Consider the following 24,746-nt stretch of genomic DNA (forward strand, 5'->3'; position numbering starts at 1 on the left):
TTAGAGATCAGGAGATTTCAAAGGACTAAATACAGGGTGTGGATCCCAGTCAGAGTATATGAGAAATCCAGTAAAGACACTGTCTGTTCCATCACTTGCATATAGCCCTGGATAATCTCCTAGCTGGACCCACACTTCATCTCCAGGCTCCAGATGCAAAGCAGCACCTCCACACAGGCTTCCTGGCCTGGTTCCATCACCTGGCTGGAAAAATGAGGCCTGTGGGTGCCCATTCTTCATTAGTTGCAAATGCAGTGATCCACGGTAGACAGTGCCATGGAGGGAAAAGTAATAAAGACCAGGCACAACACAGATGAAACGGCCAGTTTCTGGATTGTAATGTCCTTGTTCATTTGCCAAGACTTTACCAAATGGTACTGGTTGTCCAGGAATAGGGGGGCTGCGGGATGCAGAAAGTTTAGCACTGAAAGCCGAACGTGGAGGAACAGCACAGTCTCCTTGCTCACCCTTATTGCCTTGTGCACCACTAGGACCAGTAGCACCCGGAAGACCACGAGCACCTGACATGCCTAGGTGGATGAAAAAAAAATATTAAACGTCTTCCTTGTCACTCAGAATGAGGAACACAATCTTCATAACTTCCCACAATCACTGATCAAATTAACGACTTGAAAGTTGAAAGTACATAATGATATTCATCATATCCTGCATAATGACTGAGATGTGAACGGATAACTGTGGTACACAATAGGTATGAGATAGGCATGTAATCTCATCAAGGGTGCCCAACAATTACAACAGATTACCAGGGTCTACTCTACAAAGATACCAACATGACCCTGTACCGCACTCTTCCATGATAAAGAGCAATGCTGAAAAAAGTAAAAAAACATAATAATAAAATCAAAAGTTAAAAAGTAAAAAATAGTGCCAAACACTCATAACCGTTCATAGCTCTCTCAAATTAATAAAAATAGCATAGTATGTAAGAGACTTTCTAGACTACAAAAAGACAAATGAAATGTGGGGCATTTCTTTACTACAGGATGTTGTTAAACATTTTCAAACCAAAGCCCCAGAAAAAACAATATTTAATTTGCATGGGTACATTGCTAGACTGCTTTTTTTTATACCTGGCTCTCCAGAGTCACCCTTTGATCCACTTGTGCCTGGGGATCCATCCCTTCCATCCCTTCCATCTCTCCCTGGGCCCCCTATGGTGCCATGTGTTCCGGGAACCCCTGGGATTCCAGGAGCCCCACAGCAAGAGGTGAGTATCTGGTTATCTTCTCTCTGACAGGAAGATGATGCAACAATAAGGAGGGTAAAGAACAGCATCATCCTATGAGACAGGTGAAAAAAATATATAGTATGAACCGGAGAAGACAAATCATTTTTACAGAGGTTATGAACAGTGAAAGGTTTAACATTGTGTTGATCTTTCATTAGGTATAATGAGCTCATTAATAAACAATGTACTTCTGCTACCTACCATCTTATACCAAGATCAAATGGAGGGTTGGTAAGGGAGACAATTACTCCCTGTGCTGCTCTGGTGTCAGCATCACAAACTTTTCCAAGCTCAGCATACAGCCACCAGGGACTTTGGACTGGACTTGTGCACAGGAAGCAAAATCGATCCCGCCAAAAATTCCGTTTCGTTTTTGTGGCTTTAATTTTTGAGAAAAGTATTTTGTTTCCCAGCCGTTAGGCTCGGACAAAATTCGGGGACATTTTTTGATTTGGAAACAATCCTCCTAATGGGGAGATCCCTGACACCTTCTGGACTCACCTTTCACCTACAGCAGCACCTCCCCAAGGTTAAGGAAGAGATCCACATTCACTTTTGCACGGCAGGACCACCAGCAACAGCAGCTTGACACCAGTGGATACACACATCCAGCAGCAGGCTATAGGACTCAATTTCTCCAAAAACTGGACCAGCCGGATAAACTGATCCCTCAAATTAAGGAAGGGGATATGGCAGCAGCAGAAGTAGTAGCAGTGGACTGGGAGTAGGTAGACACTGGCACATATACAGTCCCACCATACAGGATACTGAATGTCCACCAAAATTAGAATAATATTTATCCCTTACAGTAAAGAAGTAAATTGAGCTGCAGTAGCAGAGCAGGCACTGGCAGACACATCCAATTCCAAGACTGCCCCATATTAGAAAAAAATAATTTATCCCCCAAAATAAAGAAGGTGAGAAGAAAGCAGCAGTGGTAGTAGTAGGCAGGCACTGGCAGATGATAGGCACATACAGACCCTAGGAGCAGGACTGAATTTCCCTAACATTAGATATCATATATAGATTATAACATGCCCCCCAACTGTCTCGATTTGGGCGGGACAGTCCCGATTTCGGGGGGTCATGTTGTGGTGCCTTGGTGGGATCAAAGGTGAAGATTGCTTGTGAACTATTCTATGTGTCCTGTCTGCCAGTGACTGCCCTGTGCCCTGCCATATTTTTATAATGTTATGTAAAATTTAGTCCTGTACAATCTGAATGTGTCTGTGTGAGCTTGCCCCGTACCCTACCCAGTCTCCTTTCTTACTCTGGCAATTAATTTTTTTTTTTCTTTCTAATATTGGGTTCAATTTGATCCTGTACAATCTGGATGTGTCTGTTACCTGTCCAGTCTCTTTGCCTCAGTGTACTTCCTTACTGTAAAGATAAATTCTTGCCCTGCCCTGTGCCTTGCCCTGTGTCTATTGCTCAATCTCCTTCCTTAACCTGGATGGGTGAACACCTATATTGGGGGAAATTTAGTCCTGAACAATCTGAATGTGTCTGTCTGGCATAGTTTATCCTGCCGCTGTGGCCCAGTCTCCTTACTTACCCCGGGGAATCAATAATGTTTGGCAATCATGTAGCTGAAAGTTCCTGTCTTCCAGTGCCTAACCTCTGCCCTGTCTCTGCAACTCAATGTCCTTCCTTATCCGGCGGCCAATTCTTGTTCTTTTTTTCATGGGGGAGGGAATTAAAATATTGGGGAAAATGTGGTCTTATATTATCCTGTACAATCTAGATGTTTCTGTCAACCCGTGCCTGCCCTGTGCTCTGCCATGCCTCTGCTGCTGCAGCTCAATGTCCTTCCTTACTCTAAGGGAACTGTTCTTTAAACATTTTTCTACTTTGGGGGAAATTTGCGGCTGCTTTATCACCTACCTTACTTTGAGGGATCAATTCACCAAATGGTCCAATGTTTTGAGAAATTGAGTCCCAAAGCATGCTGCTGGATGTGTGCATCCATGGGTGTATTGCTGCTATTGCTGGTAGTGGTGGTCCTGCAATGCAAAGTCGAGTCTGAGACGTTTAATAGTAGTCAGGAAATTGTTGTGCAAGAATAAACAGTGGGAAATTGTTCTGAAACTGAAGGAAAAATGAAAGTTTTGGAATCAGTGAAGACAGCTGCCTCCTTCCACAAATAATCATTCCATACTGCCCCTCCCTACACCCTTCTAATTAGACAAAGAAACAATATGTTTAAAACCAGGTGCCCTGTACACTTCCCTGGTATTTACTTTCATGCAGCAGATCTATTTTATTTATTTTAATTGTTTTCTGTCGTACTTTTTACATATAGTTTGTCATTATGAGATATGTTACTTGGTATCCCTCGTCCCCTTCTTATCTGCCAGTTAGACTAATTGATACACAATCAAATGTTTCATTGATCTTATCCTACTCTCGGTTTAAATGCAGTTTGTATTTCAATGTTTATTTTGATAAATGATATATTGTTTTTGATAAATACTCTGTTTCAGTCCATACTTACGCTATTCGATTGTCCATCTTGGGCTTCTCGTGTCTGCCTACTTTTTTCTGCTGTGACGTTCTCCCCCATTCCCCCCCTTCATGAGTCAAACTATTTGATTAGGGAGCCAAAAACCACAAGGGAAAATATCTGCAGAACAGAAGGTGGGGGGGGGTTTGAGAGGGGAAGGTGAGAGAGTAAGAAAGTAAGAGAGTCATTTTAAATAAGCAGTAAAAAAAAGAGCTTGGAGGGTAGATATGAGAAAATACAGATAAAGATGAGATGCACTAACACAGAGCTAAAAAGAGAAGGAGAAAAACACTTTTCTTCCATTTTCTTTATTATACAGCAAGACTGCACAAAAATGTGAAGAAAAGAAAAAAAACACACAACATAATAAAAAAGCACATCAATGATTTTTTTTTAATTTTATTAGTTCCACAAAAAGAAAAAGCATAAACCACCAAAAACACTCAGACATTCACCTATAGGCAAGGCTACTATATACAATAGTAGTTCTGATGATTTTGACCTATACCTGGTCACCATATCACACAGAACAGGAAAAGGAAAAAACATAGAGGTTGCCCCCACAGCACTTACTGGGAACCTTTAGAAAACATTGGCCAACAAACCACAAAAAAAGAAAAGAAAACCAACCCCAAAGAAAAAAATAGATTTTCTTGTAAGTAAACAAAAATCTGTGGATAGGCTATGTCTTTGCCCCTTCGGGGAAGTGACCAAAAGGCCAGAATATTGCCTAAGTGCACACACTCTGCCCCTATTGGAGGAATAAGGCTCCGCCCTGTTGCGAAAGAACTACACCAGGCTAGGACAATGCAGACCCATCTGTAGAGAAAGAGAAGCGTTTCTGCACCTCTCTTTCTCCCCGGATACGTCTGGATACGTCTGCATTATTTTGGCCTCTTGGGTTACTTCCGCCAAAAAAGGGTGGTGCCATGGCAATTGACAGTTAATAAGTTCAAAGTTTTGCTTAATTGACCTCCTTCAACGAAGCAAAGTCATGTAAAATATAATCAATTAGGCACATTTTACCCATTCTGTTTCCAGAAATGGCAGCAGACACATAGATTTGCTTTATATTACAGACCATATTGGTACTAATGAAACAAAAATGTGTACAGTTCCTATATATATGTATTTCTCCTGCTACAGGGGCCGATTCTTACAGGATTGTAATTAATGGCCCTATTGACCTGGGGAATCCACTTCTCTTTACATAGCTTTGATTACTTTAGTTGTGGCTCTGGAGGATGTGGAGTAGGATATCTCAGACAGATCTTTCTCAGCGGATCAGAAAGATGGTGATGCCATGAAATGAATGAAATCATTTTTTAAATCCCAGAGATGTTATGGTTTCTCTAAGCTTCTGGATCTAGGTCCTCCCATTGAACCTTGTATAGGTGGAGAATGGACAAGAATATTTTATTTGTGACTTATTACCTTATCCTCTACCATACAGAACATAGAAACATATGTCCTATATAAAGATTTGGTCTGGAGCTAATATCGTATTACGTACACCCCTGGCACCTGTAACATCTGGACAGCGGGCTTGGGCACAATAGGTGGTGCAGCGGCTGCATCTTCACAGGCACTGGACTGAGATGGTGTTATCTTGCCTGAAGCCAAGTTTTGGACAGCTGGTTGAGTTTGCATGCTATCTATACCTGTGATAAATATTATTGTTGTTGCATTTCTTTAACATGCTTTGTGAAGTTACTCACTTACAGGTTTGTGATTCTCTCTCACAGGGAACACAGTGATAATGCGGTTTGTATTTTGCAGGTGTTTCAAAGATGGAGGGTGAGTTATGTGTTGCTGGGGTTTGTTAGATACCTGCCCTGTGTGTATATGATGTTAAGGGTGGGAAATAATGCATTGGTATGTTATTGATGATGTATGTATGATGTTGATGATATGTATGATGTTGATGATATATGTGTCCAGATAAATGCAGATGCATTAGATGGTAAGGGCATGTAAACATTGAAATGTGGTGTGTCCATTTGGAGAATGCAGGGATAGTGTCATGGCTTATTTTTTTATTGTAAAGTACGTTTGTACATTAAAAGAGAGCATTGCATTGACAATTGTATACCTTTTTTCACATGTGCATGGTGTTAATTTCATAATTACATTGTATGTATAAGATGTTTATAGTCCACAATTCTCAGGTTGTCATATGCTAGTACAGTAAACCAAGGATAGCGGTATCGCAATATGGCCCATGAGAATGGGGCATGCTTTTGCTTGCTCACAAGGGAGATGGAGAAAGATGGTGCAGAGCTGCAAGGCCTCTGTGAACTGGTTGCAAATCCCCCCCCTGATCCATATAATTAAGCAGTCGATGAAATACAATGTAAATGATGAAAGACCAGTATTTATAAACCTATTATAGCACTAGTGACCTCTATAAATAAGTGTGAATAAATGAAATAAAAAACTAAACAATAAAAGATGATGAAATTTAAAATATATACTATCTAAAAAACCATGTTTTCCAGCTTGTGTAGTTGCTGTAAAATTGATTATTAAATATTAATCATAAGTGACTAACTAAATGAAAGGTTAGAGACCCTTGTTTTAAAGCATGTTGGGACCCTGCTCCTCCATTACGTTCTTTTGTATTAGCATGCCTTCTTTTTATCTTGTGGTATCACATAGTGTGGTTAATTACTCATTGAATTTGAGATTATTTTCCATCAAATTTATTTAGCTGTATGTGCAGTTGAATGTCTTCTTTAAAGACCTATAGTTTGAAGTGGCTGTTACTGTTAAGTAGGAATGACTACTACATCGGAGTTTAATAATTTCCCTTATTATGGTAGAACATGATCGTGAACACATTTTTTCTCCTCCTAGTTATCTCCTCTTCAGTGTTTCTTCCTTCCTTCCTCTGCTTTAGTAACTTTCTCTCTCCATTATCCATTCTCTGCTCCATATTTCCACCCCTCCTCGCCCCTTTTAGCTTTATTTCTTGTTCCTCTTTGAGAATAAGGTTGTAGCAAGATGTGCTACAAGGGCCTTGAAAAAAAATTGGAGAATGTTAGGATAATAGTCAAACGTGAAGATGGTCCGTTAGCTTATTTCGTTAATGCATAGTATTAGTAACACTTTAGTAAGAGGTGTTAGCCTTGTGCATGACACTTTTTAAGGCTTCATTGGAATAGTGGATTTAGTGGATAACTGTAAGAGATAAATAAGTAAGACGCCAAATTCTGTTTCTATGTTTAAACACGGTAGAAATCAATTTGGTTAGCATGGTAATACCAAACCATACATGACAAAATGAAAAGCATACATACTATATATTTAACACGAGGAATCAAATATTTATTGACAATCAAAGTTTTGCTGAATTGACCTTCTTAAACACTTGTAGTAGGTGCTCATGCCAAACCATATGACTAAACATTGTATATATCTGCAGATGGAGGCTAGTAGCAATGAAAGGATTACAACTAGCACCCAATGGATTGGGATCTACTGAAATGCTAAAAAATAAAGATTATGTTGTCAATCTGTGGGTTTTCAAATACAGGTCCTCTTAGGGGATGACACAGTCAGGTTGTTGGATCCGTGTAGGAAATAGGTCACAGTTAAAAGACCAGGGCAACCCAAGCTGATGAAGCTGGGCCACACAGAGGTATTCTGCATTAAGACAGACAGATCGGCATGGCTGTAGAGCACCCCCATCTGCTGAACAACTTGGAACCAAAAGAGCACAGAAAAATGGACGCAGAGCTGGGAAGCACGGCAGCTCCTGAAGGATCTGTCAGGAGAAAAAGATAAGTGTGAGTTGATGTCTAATTGAAGGTAATTTGCGTGTTGTGTCACAACCCACGGGAGTCTGGTGTCTAGAGAGGAAGTCCGGTATGCAGAGGGCAGTGGCGACTCTAGAAACAATATATAGGGGGGGGCACACAAGATACCACAGTCAAACTGGGGGGGCATTAATAATTTCCAAAAGTAATGTGCTATGGAATTATACTTTTGTTATTGGGCTAAAATAATACTTGATCATTCAACATGGGAAGCCTGAAGCACAATTGAGTGCGACTAATCCTTGAAATAAAAATTATAACACAATAAATAACTTTTCCACTAAATGATTTCAGGGCCTTGAACGTTTTGTCCCCTGAAGTCACTACAACTTCAGGAGGGCATTTTATCTCTGGATAAATATAAATTAAATAATTCCTACTGTAAGTTAAGTGCCAGGAAACAGATGACCAAACACACACACCAACACAGGCTCTGTCACACCGAGACCCAGACACACACCAGGACAGGCTCTGCCACACCGACAACCAAACACACACACCAGGACAGGCTCTGCCACACTGACAACTGAACACACACACCAGGACAGGCTCTGCCACACAGACACACCAGAACAAGCTCTGTCACACCGACACCCCGACACACACACCAGGACAGGCTCTGCCTCACTGACAACTGAACACACACACCAGGACAGGCTCTGTCACACCGACACCCAGACACACACACCAGGACAGGCTCTGTGACACAGACACACACACCAGGACAGGCTCTGCCACACCGACAACCAAACACACACACACCAGGACAGGCTCTGCCACACAGACGCACACACAACAGGACAGGCTCTGTCACACCGACACCCAGACACACACACCAGGACAGGCTCTGCCACACTGACAACTGAACACACACACCAGGACAGGCTCTGTCACACCGACACCCAGACACACACACCAGGACAGGCTCTGTGACACAGACACACACACCAGGACAGGCTCTGTCACACCGACACCCAGAAACACACACCAGGACAGACTCTGTCACACCGACACCCAGACACACACACCAGGACAGGCTCTGCCACACCAACAACCAAACACACACACACCAGGACAGGCTCTGCCACACAGACACCCACACACATCAGGACAGGCTCTGCCACACAGACACACCAGAACAAGCTCTGTCACACCGACACCCCGACACACACACACCAGGACAGGCTCTGCCTCACTGACAACTGAACACACACACCAGGACAGGCTCTGTCACACCGACACCCAGACACACACACCAGGACAGGCTCTGTGACACAGACACACACACCAGGACAGGCTCTGCCACACCGACAACCAAACACACACACACCAGGACAGGCTCTGCCACACAGACGCACACACAACAGGACAGGCTCTGTCACACCGACACCCAGACACACACACCAGGACAGGCTCTGCCACACTGACAACTGAACACACACCAGGACAGGCTCTGTCACACCGACACCCAGACACACACACCAGGACAGGCTCTGTGACACAGACACCCAGACACACACACCAGGACAAGCTCTGTCACACCGACACCCAGACACACACACCAGGACAGGCTCTGCCACACCAACAACCAAACACACACACACCAGGACAGGCTCTGCCACGCAGACACCCACACACATCAGGACAGGCTCTGCCACACCCACATCCAAACACACACACACACCAGGACAGGCTCTGACACACTGACAACCGAACACACACACCAGGACAGGCTCTGCCACACCAACACCCAAACACACACCAGGACAGGCTCTGCCACATCAACACCTATACACACACACCAAGGACAGGCTCTGCTACACTGATAACCAAAAACACACAAACAGCAGGACACAATCTACGTCACAGACGTCTACATCAGGATGGATTTTTCACACTGCATTGTCGTTTATACCCCCCTTAGTGTTTTTGCCCCTTGTATATTGATGCCCCTGCTGCCCATATATATTAACATTAGCCCCAGTTGCCGATAGCAGGTATAGATCAACACATTAACACACAAACCAAGCTTTGCATGTATAGATCAACTGAAATTCACTTGTGATCTCAAATAAACAGAATCAGACATACAAATCCTGTATTTGCAGGTATACAATAGTATATGAAATGTAGCATTGCAGGTATAGATCAAATAAATACATGGAAACACCATTGCAGGTATTAATCAACTGAATAAGACATAAATAATGTATGGAAACATATCATAGCAGATATGGATCTACAGAATAACACACAACCCCAGCTTTGCAGGTATAGATCAATTGGAATTCACAAAAAAACACATCATTAAAAGGTATATTTAAAACCCCCTAAATTACACGCATAGATCACAGGTTGCATACCCCAAAGCCAGCCCTGGCGTCCACACTGCAATCACACTCCTATCATACCCAGGCAACCAGTAAATGCTGGTACCTAGGCATGATGGGACTGTGCTTGCTGTGGTTGCTGTTAGCAATCACACTCCTATCATGCCAAGTCAGCCAGTACATGCTGGTTCAGGGTTGCTGTAAGTGATGTGTAGACCCCATACTGCTGGCAGCATCAATACACAAGGGGGGCAGCTAGCTAGGTTTCAGCATGTACTGGCTGACTTGGCATGATAGGAGTGTGATTGCTAACGGCAATCAAAGTCCCATCATGCCTAGGTTCCAGCACTTACACATCCAACCAGTAAATGCTGGAACCTAGGCATGATGGGACTGTGATTGCTGATAGCAATCACACTTCTATCATGCCAAGTCAGCCAGTACATGCTGGTACAGGGTGGCTGTAAGTGATGTGCAGACCCCATACTGCTGGCAGCATCAATACACAAGGGGGGCAGCTAGCTAAGTTTCAGCATGTACTGGCTGACTTGGCATGATAGGAGTGTGATTGCTTCCAGCATTTACTGGTCGGATGTGTAAGTGCTGGAACCTAGGCATGATGGGACTTTGATTGCTGTTAGCAATCACACTCCTATCATGCCAAGTCAGCCAGTACATGCTCGAGGTGCGGCCCGCGTAAGATCGGTTGTACTGGCTGGCGATCTTACGCGGGCCGCATGTTGGACGCCCCTGCCTTATTACTTTCTAACCCCCTCTCCCTCCTTTATCACTTTCTAACCCCCTCTCCCTCCCTTATCACTTTCTAACCCCTCTCCCTACTCACTATCTACCCTCCCCCTTTGTAGTTCTCTCACCTTTAGGTCCAGCGACGGGAGCACGAGGCTTCTGTCTTCGTTCTCTGCTGCGGTGGCCGCTGCTTCACTGCTGAGCGCCGAAATATGACGTCATATTTCGGCACTCAGGATGAAATGCCGGCACCGCAACGGAGGTAGAGGCCTCGTGGAGGAGAATGGGGGGCGCCGAGGACGGGATTTAAAGTCGCATTGCGACTTTTTTCCAAATTCGGCAGGGGGGCAACAGGGGGCAACAGGGGGGCAAGGATTAACCTAGGGGGGGCAATTTCCCCCCCTTGCCCCCCTGTAGCGACGCCACTGGCAGAGGGGTACACAGTAGTAGGCATCAATTACAGATACAAAGATTAATGTAAGATCTGTGTTCAGCCTTGGTCTGATGGTACATGTGCATTGAGCAATGGATAGGGATAGCGCAAACATGAAACAATAAGATGTAAGCTAGCTTTATTGTACTTAATATCAGATATGTCCTAACCTTAACCATAAATTAAAAGACAAAACACCTAAACTAAAACAGGCGAAACAGAACCAAGGTTCTTACCCAAATAAACAACCTATAGTACACATGTACACAAAGAATAAGGAACATAATATAAACAATTAGTCATAGCCATTGCAGTGTGGAGTATTCTAATCTAAATTTATGTAAGTTACCGCATCATGCATTTTCCTTGGCTCAGAAGTAGCACAAATCTAATAATTCTCTCTCATTTATGTTAAGTCTATGATGTCAGTAACTGTGGTTATGTGGTGTAACATATTGGCTAGACTTGGGCGCCGACCAACTCTTTGCGTTAGTCTTCGTCTTCATGGTGAAAAATCTTCATATTCCCCAAATATTCACCTGTTCCTGTGTTCGGTGACTTTTAAAATCCTGGTGCCGAAACTCGGCCTAGGGAGATGGTCTCCCCACTCCAGGAGTTAAAGGTCGGTACCTGCAGCTCTCAGTTGCACTTCACTGGTTGATGGCAAATGAGCCCCCTGCTGGCGACCAATACAGTCACTCGTACAGACCAATAAAATCCTGGTGCCGAAAGTTGGCCGAATGGTCTCCCTGCTCCAGGAATTAAAGGTCCAAACGAGCGACCAATAGAGTCGCTTGTACGAACCTTTTACTCCTGACAGCAAAACTCTGCCTGGGGAGACCATTGGTCATTTGCTCCAGGAGTTAATGGTCCATATGAGCGACTCTATTTGTCGCCGGCAGGGGCCTCCTCTAGCATCAACCAATTGGAGATTAGTAAACGAAGACAAACATGAAGATTCATTGTGTTGTATGTCTTCACTTTCGTGTACATTTTGCCACCGCCATGTTCGTTTCTTCGGTATTTGGGCAGAACAACAAAAAAGCACCCTATGTGTTCATCTTCATGTTCGCCCGAATACGAATACACAAGTCTATTATTGGCATCTTTAATCATTCAAATCAGTTAATCCTTGCTCTGGAGGCTCAAAACACCTGCACACGGGGCTAGCCTTTGCTTGAGTGTTCCTGTAATGTGTCCTATACAGGTTTCTCTTTGTAATGGATAGGGTTACTTGATGATCTATATCATACAGATGATCTATATCATACAGACAACATCACAATAAAGCTTGTACTGAGGATGATGGTTACTGACCAAATATCCAAGTTAATTAACCAATGGTAACCAGGGCTAGTGAGACCATGGGTTAATCATTCAACTGGAAAGAAACATGTGACAAAAAAGATTCATAACTCTTGCAGATGGCCAGGCCAAGGTGGCCACTGAGTTTTCTGGGGTTAGAAGGTGTATTTCTGGTAATTGTATGATTGTCATGAGTAGCTTTTATTTATAATGTAGCTAAATATTTATCTAACTGTAAACTGTAAATTGTAACTAACCTTTTTGATATATTGCTTTAACGTTTAGAAGTTTAAGTAAAGTATACCACTCAGTAGCGTATCTAGCGGGGGGCGGGGGGGGGGGCGGTCCGCACCGGGTGCCGCTCATCAGGGGGGTGCCAACTTGCCGGCACCCGGCACCCCTCCAGAGACGGACAGTAATGTCCGCCGCTGGAGGAGCAGGCTCGCAAGGGAGCGGTATCGGAGGTCTTTAACAGACCACTGAAGCTGCGCCCACTGAACCGGAAGAAGACAGAAGAACTGAAGAAGAGGCGCGAAGAGGAGGAAAAATAGCTGTAAGGAGAAAAAAGGAAAGGCAGGAAAGCATTCAATGAGTGAGAGTGGATTGGTATTTGTGTGGATTAGTGTATGTGTGGATTGGTATATGTGTGGATTGGTATATGTGTGGATTGGTATATGTGTGGATTGGTATATGTGTGGATTGGTATGTGTGTGGATTGGTATGTGTGTGGATTGGTATGTGTGTGGATTGGTATGTGTGGATTGGTATGTGTGTGGATTAGTATGTGTGTGGATTGGTATGTGTGGATTGGTGTATGTGTGGATTGGTATGTGTGGATTGGTATGTGTGGATTGGTATGTGTGTGGATTGGTGTATGTGTGGATTGGTATGTGTGGATTGGTATGTGTGGATTAGTATATGTGTGGATTGGTATGTGTGGATTGGTATGTGTGGATTAGTATATGTGTGGAGTGGTATATGTCTGGATTGGTGTATGTGTGTGGATTGGTATTTGTGTGGATTGGTGTGTGTGTGGATTAGTATGTGTGGATTGGTATATATGTGGATTGGTATATATGTGGATTGGTATATGTGTGGATTGGTATATGTGTGGATTGGTATGTGTGGATTGGTGTATGTGTGGATTGGTGTGTGTGTGGATTGGTGTGTGTGTGGATTGGTATATGTGCGGATTGGTAAGTGTGTGAGAGTGATGTATTTCCAATGTATTTTTTCCAATGTATTTTTTCCAATGTATTTTTCATTATATAATTATGCTCTAGTACATCATAACTCCCATCACTCTATACTGTTCCATACAGTGGCAGAGCTGGGAGACAGAGGCCTTGCACCCCCACCGCAGGACTCTTGAAAGGTAAGTGAACTTCAAAGGGGGAGAGGGTAGATCGTTAGGAGGGGGTAGATAGGGAGAAGGGAGTGAGGCGGGGGGATAGGGGGTAGATAGGGAGAAGGGAGTGAGACGGGGTAGGTAGGACAAAAGGGAGTGAGAAGGGGTAGATAGGGCAATCATACTCCTATCATGCCAAATCCGCGAGTACATCCTGGAATCTGGGTATGCCTGGGCATGACAGGAATGTGATTGCTGTTAACAATCATATATATATATATATATATATATATATATATATATTTATATTGTTATTTAATTGTTTTGTCCTATTTTGGTGTGTTACTTACTTTAAATAAAAGTGTTAGATTTTTTTTTTATGGTGTGTGGGGGGGGTCATATTCGGTTTCGGCCAGGTAAATGCTGCATTTTCGGTTTCTGTCCAGAATTCGTTTTGGTGCATCCCTACTACTAATGAAGTGGTTGGCTTACACCACATCAATGTTTGGCTTAGTATATAGTGATAGGAGTTATGTTGCACTATTGTCAATGTCTGGCTCAATGTATAGTGATAGGGATTACGCTGTACCACCGTCAATGTGTGCCTCAGTATATAGTGGTAGGTGTTATGCTGTACAACCGTCAATGTCTGCCTCAGTATATAGTGAAAGGTGTTATGCTGTACCACCGTCAATGTCTGCCTCAGTATATAATGATAACAGTAAGTGTTATGCTGTACCACCTTCAGTGTCTGCGCCGGTATATAATGGTAGAAGCTATGCAGTTTTAAGGTGTGTGTGTGTGGGGGGGGGGTGCCACATACAGGATCCGCCCCAGGTGCCAAATACTCTAGGTACGCCCCTGATACCACTCTATGTACAACTGTCTTTGTATTTAATTACTCATGTATTCCACCAATAAACCTTATTTAATTAAAACAATATGATCGTACTGCCACAATTAGTGATCTGCGATTCAAAACACTCATTTGAACTTAGGACACACAGTGATCATCACCAATATGTGGCATTGACCATCCTTAATATAACATATACCTTGTATCCTTTCAGCAGCTCATTTGCTGCTGGTTGATCATGGAGTGACATCCAAAGATTGGGGAACACAGTGAGAGTATAGGAGAAGCCTTTACAAAGAGGAACCCGGAGGGGCTGGCATGGAGTAGCTAGAGGAGGAATGGGAAGAAAAGGAAATTTAAAAGTCCCACCATGCCAGTGTTAGGCTTGTTTAGATAAAATCAGATTTGACTTCCACATCTAATGACTTCAAAGCTCTTGATGTCAAAATTCTAACCTGCCTCTGGATCCTGTCTATCTGGACAATCCAGCTCATCTTTCCCATCTGGGCAGTCCACCCAGCCATCACAGACCAGCTGCATAGACAGACACTGACCACCACCACACCTTAGCTCATTGGAGTCACATTCATCTGCAGAATAATACAGAACATAGTGAGTTGTTTTAGAACAATTATAAGAATGCAGTCACTTAGAAAGCTAAGAAGTTGGAAGGGCTGATCAAACATGTATCTATGCAAGATAAAATATTGCAGAGATCATAGTGGTAAATTATAGTCTAAGTGGAATACAACGCAACTCACTTGCTGAAGCATTGATAGATTCATATGTGGCATAGAATCCTAGACCCGATACTTCTTCATCTGCCACAAACAATATAGACATCTGTGACCCAGAGGAAGTTAGAATGGGTGGTAGCTGAGAGCCACAGAATCTGGAGAAAAAAAAAAGCGTTTTTTTACTTAAAACCACTTGTGATCACCCCACCAAACCAATGTCCTTATACCTAGAGGTTTTCTTATTAAACCAGACAAAATGCATTAATACATCAAAGTACTTTGGTGCACTTTGTTTTACTGACCTTCCCATGGTATTGGTAGTTCTGAGACCAGCACCGTCATGGATCTCCACATAGTCAAATTTGCAACCCCTCTCCATCTCCAGGCTAAAGTTGTGAAACTGAATCCGAATAAAGAACCCGTCCGGGACAGTAAGAAGCCACCGACAGACCACCTTTCCTGGGTACTGTTCAGGATGATTTGGAGAGTAAAAAGCCCCTTGAAAGCCACTTAGGGATCCACCACAATCTGAGTACAAAAACAGCATTTTGGCCCTCTTTTTCTGTCTATAGTACATTTGCCCATGCCTCATCATTGCTGTTATCTGATATATTTTGTGACCCTCTTTCTAAAGGCTGGTTTTGCCCCTGGTTCATTTACTTTTACCCTTTAGTAAATGTCCCTTTGCTATTGTTGTGTTTACCCCTATATCTACGTGTCCCTCCCTGTGGTACCCCACTGTTTTTGGCTGCAGTTCTTTTCATCCATCTGATCTGTACAGTCTGGTATTCCATCACACAGTGCTGGCAGCAGAAGGCAACGACGTTCATCACACAGAAACTCATCCCATGAACAGCTACCTGCGTATGGTTACAGATTAGTTCAACCAAATTATTCTAAATCTATTCCCACAATCCCCACTATCATAAACCTTACCTTGACTTGGTACTATCATTCGGTATGTAGCTAGGAAGCCCATAGCACTTATGCTGTCGTCGGATACAAAGCTGACCTCTAGCCAGTGTGAGTTTGATATAAAAGTGGTAGGAGCAACAGATCCACAGAACCTGTTATATATCATAAATAAAATATAAGAATAAAAAGGCACCAATACATATACACATAACATTTTTTTTTTATTTAGACTTCTTGATTTTCTTTCATGATTTGTTATGGGAAAAACAACCTGCAGCTCTCCAGTTTTTGCTATCCAACACCCAGTTTCAATAAGAGTGGGGGGATATTTGCGGTGTTATAACATGCTCAGGTCTGATTTACCATTAAAATAATAACTTTACTCTGATAGCACAATATAGTGGTGAATTGTGTAAAGTTGCTTCACGTTCAAAGCTTTAGCTGTGAAATAATTTTGTTGTCAATCACAATAAGCTAGTGATTTTATTGTTGTAAGCCAAATTGAATGTCTTTTCTTATAGGGTGTAATATTTTACTTATTAGAGTAGTTACCAACCCCATATCACTTATTCATATATGTAAAATCCTAACAACTACACATGTCAACATTTGACCTTGATAGTGGGTCTGCAATTGAGATTTTACCGGTTTGTGGTATTCCCATCCTTTAACTCCAGCCAATCTAGGAGGCAGTTACCATGCCCCTCTACATCTAACACCACGATCTTCAGCTGGACAAGATGTCCCTCTCCTGCCTCCAGCACCCATGCGCAATGAGATTTGGGTGGATACAAATGGGGATAATTTGGAGAACTGAAGGATCCTTGTGAATCGTTCAACAGCCCGCCACAACCTGGGACAAGCAGTTGATAAAAACAAAGTTTTATTTACAGCTTAAATATTTTGTATATTCGTTAAAAGGTTTTTGTGCTAATAAGTTATACGCCCTCTCATAATGCACATTTTTTCCGTATAATGGATGAACAAACGACATAACGCCTTCTGTAAATGCAAAGGCTTTGAAAGAAAGTAATGTAATTTTCATCACTTACTGGAATAGGCTGTTTCTGTAAATCCCAAAGTAATATCATTTATTCCATGGTAAGGAGATGTGAGGTTTCCTTGGGATGCAGCAGCTTGGCTTAGATCTGTTTTATGTTCTAGTCAAAGACAGGAAAAACTTACAATAAAAATAGGATTTATTAAGAACAAAGTGACTTCATCTCAAAATACATTTTTTTGTACTTTTTGGTGGAAATCAATCTATGATTTCATCATTTACTATCGATCAGGACATATTCAGCATTAGACTTGTGCACAGTGAGCAAAATTGATTCAAACACATTTTTGTTTCATTTTTCGGACAACATATTTAGTTTCCTGACCTTTTAGTTCAGGCAAAATTCTGAGGTGTTTTTCATTTCAAAACAAGCTTTGGTGGAATATTTTTCATGAAGGCATCTCTGCCACCTTCTGGACATTTCAACCATATTTACTTCAAGCAGCAGCATCTTAGGGCATCAACTTGTTTAAGATGTTGTGAGACAGCTGTGTCTCTGCCTTTGTCCTGACATGCGTTACATTTTATTTGCGTCATACTGCCTCAGAACATCTTAAACAATAGATGCAGATATTTAACCCTCTTCCTTCTCTCTCTCTCTCTCCCTTTCCTCTTTTTCCACTCTTTTCCACCCTCTCTCCCATCTTCAACTCACCTATAATCTCCTTTCCTATATTCTTTATATTTATTTCCCTCACATCATCCTTCCTCCCCAATGTAAACAAAATTTGTTAAAGAAATAATTTTGAATAAATATGAATGCTTCAGTGATGAAGCTGTAAGGTTAAAGGGTTAATTCCACTAAAAAATTCTACAAAATGTTTAATTCAACAGTACTCAAGTTTAACACCCCGCTTTACACACTTGGATTACCTATTTACTAAGCAGATAGGGAGTCTAAGCCCCACAACCTGTGTGCTGGAATGTAAGGGCATATTTATACATCGACAAGGTTGTTTAGCTACAATATTCTTTGGAAACAAGGTGTTAAGTATTTAAATTGTGGCAGTGGTGCCCAATTCTATACCCCATACCATATACAAGCATATTCCTAATTTGTTTTTTCATCCATTTTTATTTTGGGGATCTTTAACCAAAATAAATAACAGCAATGTAATTTATCAAGATTCTCATTGAATAATTTTAACTAAGAAATTGTGTGTTTATGTGTATGTGAGCATAAAGGCAAAAATTATAGGCAAGGCATTTGGATGGATTTTGTTGATTCTATATATGCTGACTGAAATTAAGACATTTTATTTTCTGTTTTTAACACCCACTGAAGAGCAAGATTCCCAGAGTGAGGCTAAAAATCAGGACCAGAAACAGGACAGTGATGATGACGATGGTTATGCGTCTTGTCCGGAGTCTCCAGAAAGGGTAACTTCTACTCTGTAAAGAAACTGATTGACAAAGAAAATACATTTTAACTCAATTATATTCAAATACACCAGATATAACATTTACTCACAGTGTTATACTTATGAACTTTTTTTTCATTGTTGGAAAAATAAAATAACATTAATACTGGCATTATCAATAACATACTGGTACATAAATATTACAGGGCTCTCTTCTTGCCAGCTTATGATCTATCTGTTTAGATAAATTTAATGTAAAAATACAGATTGCAAACATATTAATGCTTAATACATAGTAATAAGTTTGCCCAGTTCCAAGATGCCTCAATGTTCTGGTAGTCTTTGTTGCCTTTTTTAAATTTGAGATGTCAATTACATAGTTACATAGTTACATAGGCTAAAAAAAGAAATGTGTCCATCAAGTTCAGCCTTTCCTATATCTGTTAATTTGTTGCTGTTGATCCAAAAGAAGGCAAAAAACCCCAGTTTGGCTCTTTCCAATTTTGCACTAACCAGGGAAAAAATTCCTTCTTGACCCCAAAATGGCAGTCAGATTTCTCCTTGGATCAATAAGCCGTTTCCCCATAATTAAAGATTATAACCCTGAACACAGTTAGTGTTGTGTGGTTAAGCCTGTGGCCTGGAAATCTCAAAGGACTAAAGGAATAAAAGTGTAGACAGTGTGCATGAACCAGTGGGGTTTTCATGATACGGATGATAGGGAAAAAAAAAGATTAGCTCATCACAGGAACAGACAGCACAGGGACATACCTAGAGCATTAGACACCTGAGGCGGATCTCCTTTAAGCAAGCATAGGATATCTTAACTGGGACATGGGGAGAGGTACCAAAATCCTCAGATGATTCAGGGAAAGGAAGGCAAAGGTACATAAGAGACAGACAAACATAAATACAGGAACTAGCCTGGGACTATATGATAACAATTGGAGATCCCGTCACATCATATGGCCATAGTATGCTTAGCCCACAACTACGCCAAAGTACTCCAATATTCAGTGGGTCCTAACGCTAAACCCTGCTTACTGAATTACTGATAAACATTGAATCCAAACACAGAACCGAGAAGGACATACCTTTAGACTGCAGACTGAGACAAACAAAACATACGGGTGGGGCACACCTTATAAAGGAAACAGGAGCTGAAGCAAAGAGCAAGACTGGAATCCAGGAATCAGAGGTTCAGGACAGAGCATATGGAAATCCAGGAATGGATTACAGCAAAACAGCAGCCTGGATGGACCCTGACAGAAGGTGGTACTCACAATCTGTTTAGGTCTAAGGTGGCACTGTGGGACACGTTGCTTGGTGAAGTTGGGGGGCCCCGTTTTTGCACCAGGGCCATGTGGTTTCTAGTTAGGCCCCTGCAAGGAGTATTCTTGGTAGGCACTGTGTTTAGCCAACCACATCTCCTGCAAGCTAAGGAGCTAGGTTATGTGGAGAAAGGCAAACGCATAAAGGGGGTTCTGCAGATTCTCTCCATGTTTTTGAGAGGGGGGGTTAATTATTAAAAGGGATCATTCAGCTATCATATGCATTAAAGTGAATTTAATGTCTGGAGTGTCCCTTTAAGTTTTAGTATGTTTGTATCATGAAGTCCAAGATTGATTTAAATCTGCAGGCAAGTTTTCTTTTTTCTAGAAACCACTGCTAGTTACCTCTCGCTCTTACCTGTGCTTGCCTGGCATGATTCTGAAATGCAATCTGTGTCTGTAGGAGATCCTAGATGTAATAGCTCAGATATAGGGTCAACAATCAGGTTGCAGAACTTTACCTTTGAAAAGAGAATGGTTACAATGCAGTGATAACAATGGTGGAAACTTTTGTGATGAGTTAATGAAGTTACTTTGAAAGACTACTCATTCAATGTGCACTGAACTAGGATGTGGCATAATTATGCCTTCAAAAAAATCCCTGTCCTGCCCAGCATTACAATTACTGTTACCCTCTCTGCCCCCCCTGCAGCCTCTCCCTGGCCCCTGCATCTGCCCTTTTTTTCCTCCCAGTCCCTTCCTTTCCCTTCTGTTCTTACCTGCTCCTTCTAACATCCCTCTGCTCTGACCTGCCCCTCTAGTCTGACCTCTAGTATAGCCATCACATTTTTACATCAACATGTCTAATTAAAAAGGGGGGCGGTAGAAAAAATAGGTGGAGGCAGAAGGGAGAGAAAAAGGAAGGAAGATGAAAGAGTAGTGGACAAAAGGATAGCAATGGAAGAAAGAGGGATAGAGAGAGTAGAAAGAGAAAGAGGTAATGAGAAGAAAAAACAAAAAGGAAGAACGAAGGAATGAAGAAAGAGTGAAGAAAAAAGAGGCAATGAAAGAAGACAAACTGACATAAGAAAGAAGATTAAGAGAGAGGAAAGAGGGAGTTAAAGAAAGGATGAAAGGAAAAAGGAGAGATGGGACAGAAGGAGGGACCGTAAGAATAAAAAAAAGAGAGTGATATAGAGATAAAGAAAGAAAGAAAGAGAGGGAGAGAGAAGAAAAAGTGCACATCATTTTAATGACAGGTGTATACACTAAAATAAGCAAGTATATCTAAATCATGCTTAAAGGAATCTTAGCAGGGCTAGAGCTTACATATGTACTTTAGACAGATGCAATATTACCAAATCAAACAGTAATAATGTATATGGGATTTGGGTACAAACAGAAAACCTGGCTTGTTGAACAATGAGCAGGAATGAAAAGTATAATTTAATTAATTATATTTTAAATGCGATACGTCATATTTATAGAAGATCTGAGTCCATTTGTGTTTAAACAATGCTTTCTTTGCTTTATTAAAGGAGATATACATGTTGTCCAACTGTTTGTATTGGATATCTTTTCGTCTTTTTATTTGCCAACTCATGATTTCCATATATACTTATACTAAATAACCCTGATGGTACCAGCATCCCATCTTTTAGTACCATCCTTTTTGCCTTCAATTTCTATTCTTCCTTTTACACTGTTCAGTTAATTTTTTTTAAAATAAAAAATAAGAAGTGTGTGGGTTTGTTTTTGTTTTTTAAATACTTCTAATAATAAAATTTTTTATTTAAAAATATTATATTGGGTTTCCTTTTCAGAATACAGGAGGGTGAGCAAGACCATGGGCTTGACATGTCAAACCACTGTTCATTTTCATAGTAACGTAGAAGAGTACGGCCTGCACTTTTGTACTCTTGACAATCCAGGCCAAGGCAGACATTGGCACACTGAGCTAGTATTAAAGACAAAGCAAACGTTTCTTTGCGCAACATAATTCATGTATAAAGCATTACTTAAAGGTTTTGATAACAAGCAAGTTTGTGTTTAGTGTGTTTTTTCTCTTTTTGCCCATGACCTCCACCGTAAATGTTAAGCACTGCCTCTTACCACATCTTCAGAACCCTCATGGAGAGACACTTTTATAGTTTCACACTTTTTCTCCTCCTGCTCATCTCTAGACTCACTATTCATTGACTCAGAGTTTAAGGGGTGCAGAGATGCCCAGCCTTGAATGTGGCGTGTTATTGCCATTGTGGGTTACAAAGCTCCTGCAAGACAAACACATTTTAGGCTAGGAACTTTTTACCAAATTTACTGACTTATAGCCATAAAGAAAAGTATCTAAACTGCTGTTTATGGCACAGTCAACAAAAATGCAAGCACATGCAGAGAAAGTATTTTTAATCACTAGTTCTCAGTACAGGAAAGGCTTTAATGCAAGGTAAGAGAGGATAAGTTTAGGTCCCCCCCCCCCAGTATTAGAAGGATCCTGCGATGGAGGTGGGGGTCAGTGGAGCAGTTGGCCAGCAGACAGGTTAGATCTTTCCCTTAGTAATTCCACGTTCGTGGCCTGTGCCCCATCTGACGTTAAGCCCCCGTGCTCTATAACATCAGATGATGGGCAAACTGCAAAGAAGGGATGACCACCACCCGATGTTACATAGCGTGGGGGTTTAACACCAGATGGGGCACAGGCCATGACGGAGAAATTGGGAGTAGTATGCTTATCTAATCATGACCAAGAACTCTTAATTTTATTTCTATATCAAATAATATATCACCATTAGTTAGACAGCAAGGTATTGAAACATATACATCTAGATAAAGCAGCACAAATGTCATGTGTCATCAGAAAGATTTTTGGAGCTACGACTACCTTTTTAAGGTAAAATCAAATAATGCGTGCGATGGATAAACATAACATAGTTTTAGATTTGACATATATAACCAAATAATCAGCTTGTAAATCTTGAATAATGACACTTATAGAATGTCCCTGTTTGATTGGTTTGAAGCTCACTGTACAGTATTGGGTGTACCTTTCTCTCAATACAGCTAAACAGTCAACAAATATTCTGTAAAGCCCCCACATTTTTTCAATACAAACAGACAAAAATAACAAGAATAAACATACTACCAGTTTTGGATTCCAGTTTCCTCAAACCTTGTTTAAACGTTTCTTAGTTCAGATTGCCAGAACAGTGAGGGGGCTACTAAGAGAAAATCCAGACAACCTAATCCCAGTCAGGTGAGTGCCTATATCCCTCCCTCAATTACTGAGGAATCTGCCACCAAAGCAACATTAGTACATAACAAACTACAGTGCTCATATTAAACAAACGTAGAGCAGAGCCAAGGCTCCAACCTATCCTGAAACTTATGCATAAGACTATTTTCTACACCACTTACATTAATTAGTTCCCCAAAAAAGTAGCTGCTGATCTGAATGAAGTCCTCAGAATGTAAACAAAATTTTTTAGAAATACACTGAAACCACCATGTGGGAGGTAAATATGATTATAATTACAAACCTATTCGACAGGAGAATACACAAGCAAGTAATCCAGTTATCTCAGTACTTTATTGTCCAAAGTGAGGAAAATGCATATGAGTGCGCCCCGAAAAAGGTAGCTCTCTTTTTTATTAAGCTTATGAAACTCTAGTAATAATATTAAGGAATCAGGGCAAATTCCAGACTTGGACTGGCCATAGGACACTAGACACTAGAAAAATGTTACAACTGGGTATTTATGAGACCTACTTTAACTGCATGTAAGGTTGTACTATAATAGGGACAACATACTACCTCTGGCACATATCTCTGTCACTCGCTCCCCTGCATTGGTGCGCAGTACACAGAGCTTGCATAAAATGTCATATCCTGAACATCTGTGCTGTAGAGTAATGCCAGAAAAAGCCATGAATTCTGCAGTCACCCTGGTGGACCACCACCGTGAGCCCCCTATGCAAGACAAATGTGAAGAGGTCTCATAATAAAAAGGACAATTCTCTGATTTTTTGTTGTTGTTTGGTGCACTGGTGAATGCTGCCTGAAGTAAAGACATTTTATTAATGACTGTACCAGTGCTACTTATTTTGTTTTGCCTTGTTCTCACCTTGTTCGATATGGGAGATATGCCATGAGGGAGCACCGAAACAGAGGTATGTATTAGACTTGGGCACCAGGGGGCTCTTCATGTTCGTCTTCGTGTTCGTCTTCGTGCTCGTCTTCGTGCTCGTCTTCGGGGGGAAAAAATCTTCGTATTTCGCGAATATTCGCCCGTTCCTGTCTTCTTTTCGGGTGAATATTCGTGGACATTCTTCGTGCTCGTTTCATCTTCTTTTTTTTGCGTAGCAGGGTTTAATAACACATCAGAGCAGTACACATTGCCCGAAACTGAGGGCCAAGTTCCTCCGAGCAGTTGTCTTGTCTGAGACCTAGACAAATGCTCCTCCTTTTTATCATACACAGTCACACATCCATAGATGTTTAATAAAAGAATAGGGATTATTTTAAATTTTGTAATCGATTTTGGACCACTTTTAAATACATGCCTAACATTTGCTACCTATTTATAATGGCATACTTTGCAACAACCCAACTTTTACTGGACAGGACTGGAAAAAAGCAGGACTGTCCACGAAAATGTTGGGTGTGTTGGCAGGTATGCGAATGGAAAAATGTTGGACAAGAACTAAAAAAAAGCTTAGGGTTAATGTACGGTTATGTTTAAGATTATTATCAGTGCACTGTTTTGGTTAAAGATGTATTATGTCTAAATAATAATTTAATTTTAATTTTAAT

At 41.4% G+C, this 24,746-nt stretch overlaps 1 protein-coding gene across 1 annotated transcript; it reads right to left on the reverse strand.

The window, feature by feature from the left end:
• On the reverse strand, window positions 1–15,708 carry LOC149298074 (uncharacterized). The gene is made up of 6 exons (XM_089487922.1): window positions 15,632–15,708; window positions 15,354–15,484; window positions 15,048–15,182; window positions 14,792–14,919; window positions 1,095–1,254; window positions 1–530 (listed from the first exon to the last, which is right to left on the reverse strand). The coding sequence occupies exons 1-6, from the start codon at window positions 15,706–15,708 to the stop codon at window positions 1–3; spliced, it is 1,161 nt and encodes a 386-aa protein (XP_089344048.1).
• Window positions 15,709–24,746: the final 9,038 nt, after the last annotated feature.

The sequence above is a fragment of the Sceloporus occidentalis genome, unplaced genomic scaffold (genome assembly GCF_023333645.1).
Source record: "Sceloporus occidentalis isolate IW3139 unplaced genomic scaffold, rSceOcc1.0.p SCAF_35, whole genome shotgun sequence".
NCBI lineage: Eukaryota > Metazoa > Chordata > Lepidosauria > Squamata > Phrynosomatidae > Sceloporus > Sceloporus occidentalis.

Bases quoted from the DNA above. Each gene is read 5' to 3' on its own strand.
- LOC149298074 (XM_089487922.1), bottom strand. From the start codon at position 15,708: ATGGAGAGGGGTTGCAAATTTGACTATGTGGAGATCCATGACGGTGCT. The intron at 15,183-15,353 runs GTGAGTTGCGTT...ATTATTCTGCAG, and splicing joins ATCTATCAATGCTTCAGCAA to ATGAATGTGACTCCAATGAG. The intron at 14,920-15,047 runs GTTAGAATTTTG...TTCCTCCTCTAG, and splicing joins TAGACAGGATCCAGAGGCAG to CTACTCCATGCCAGCCCCTC.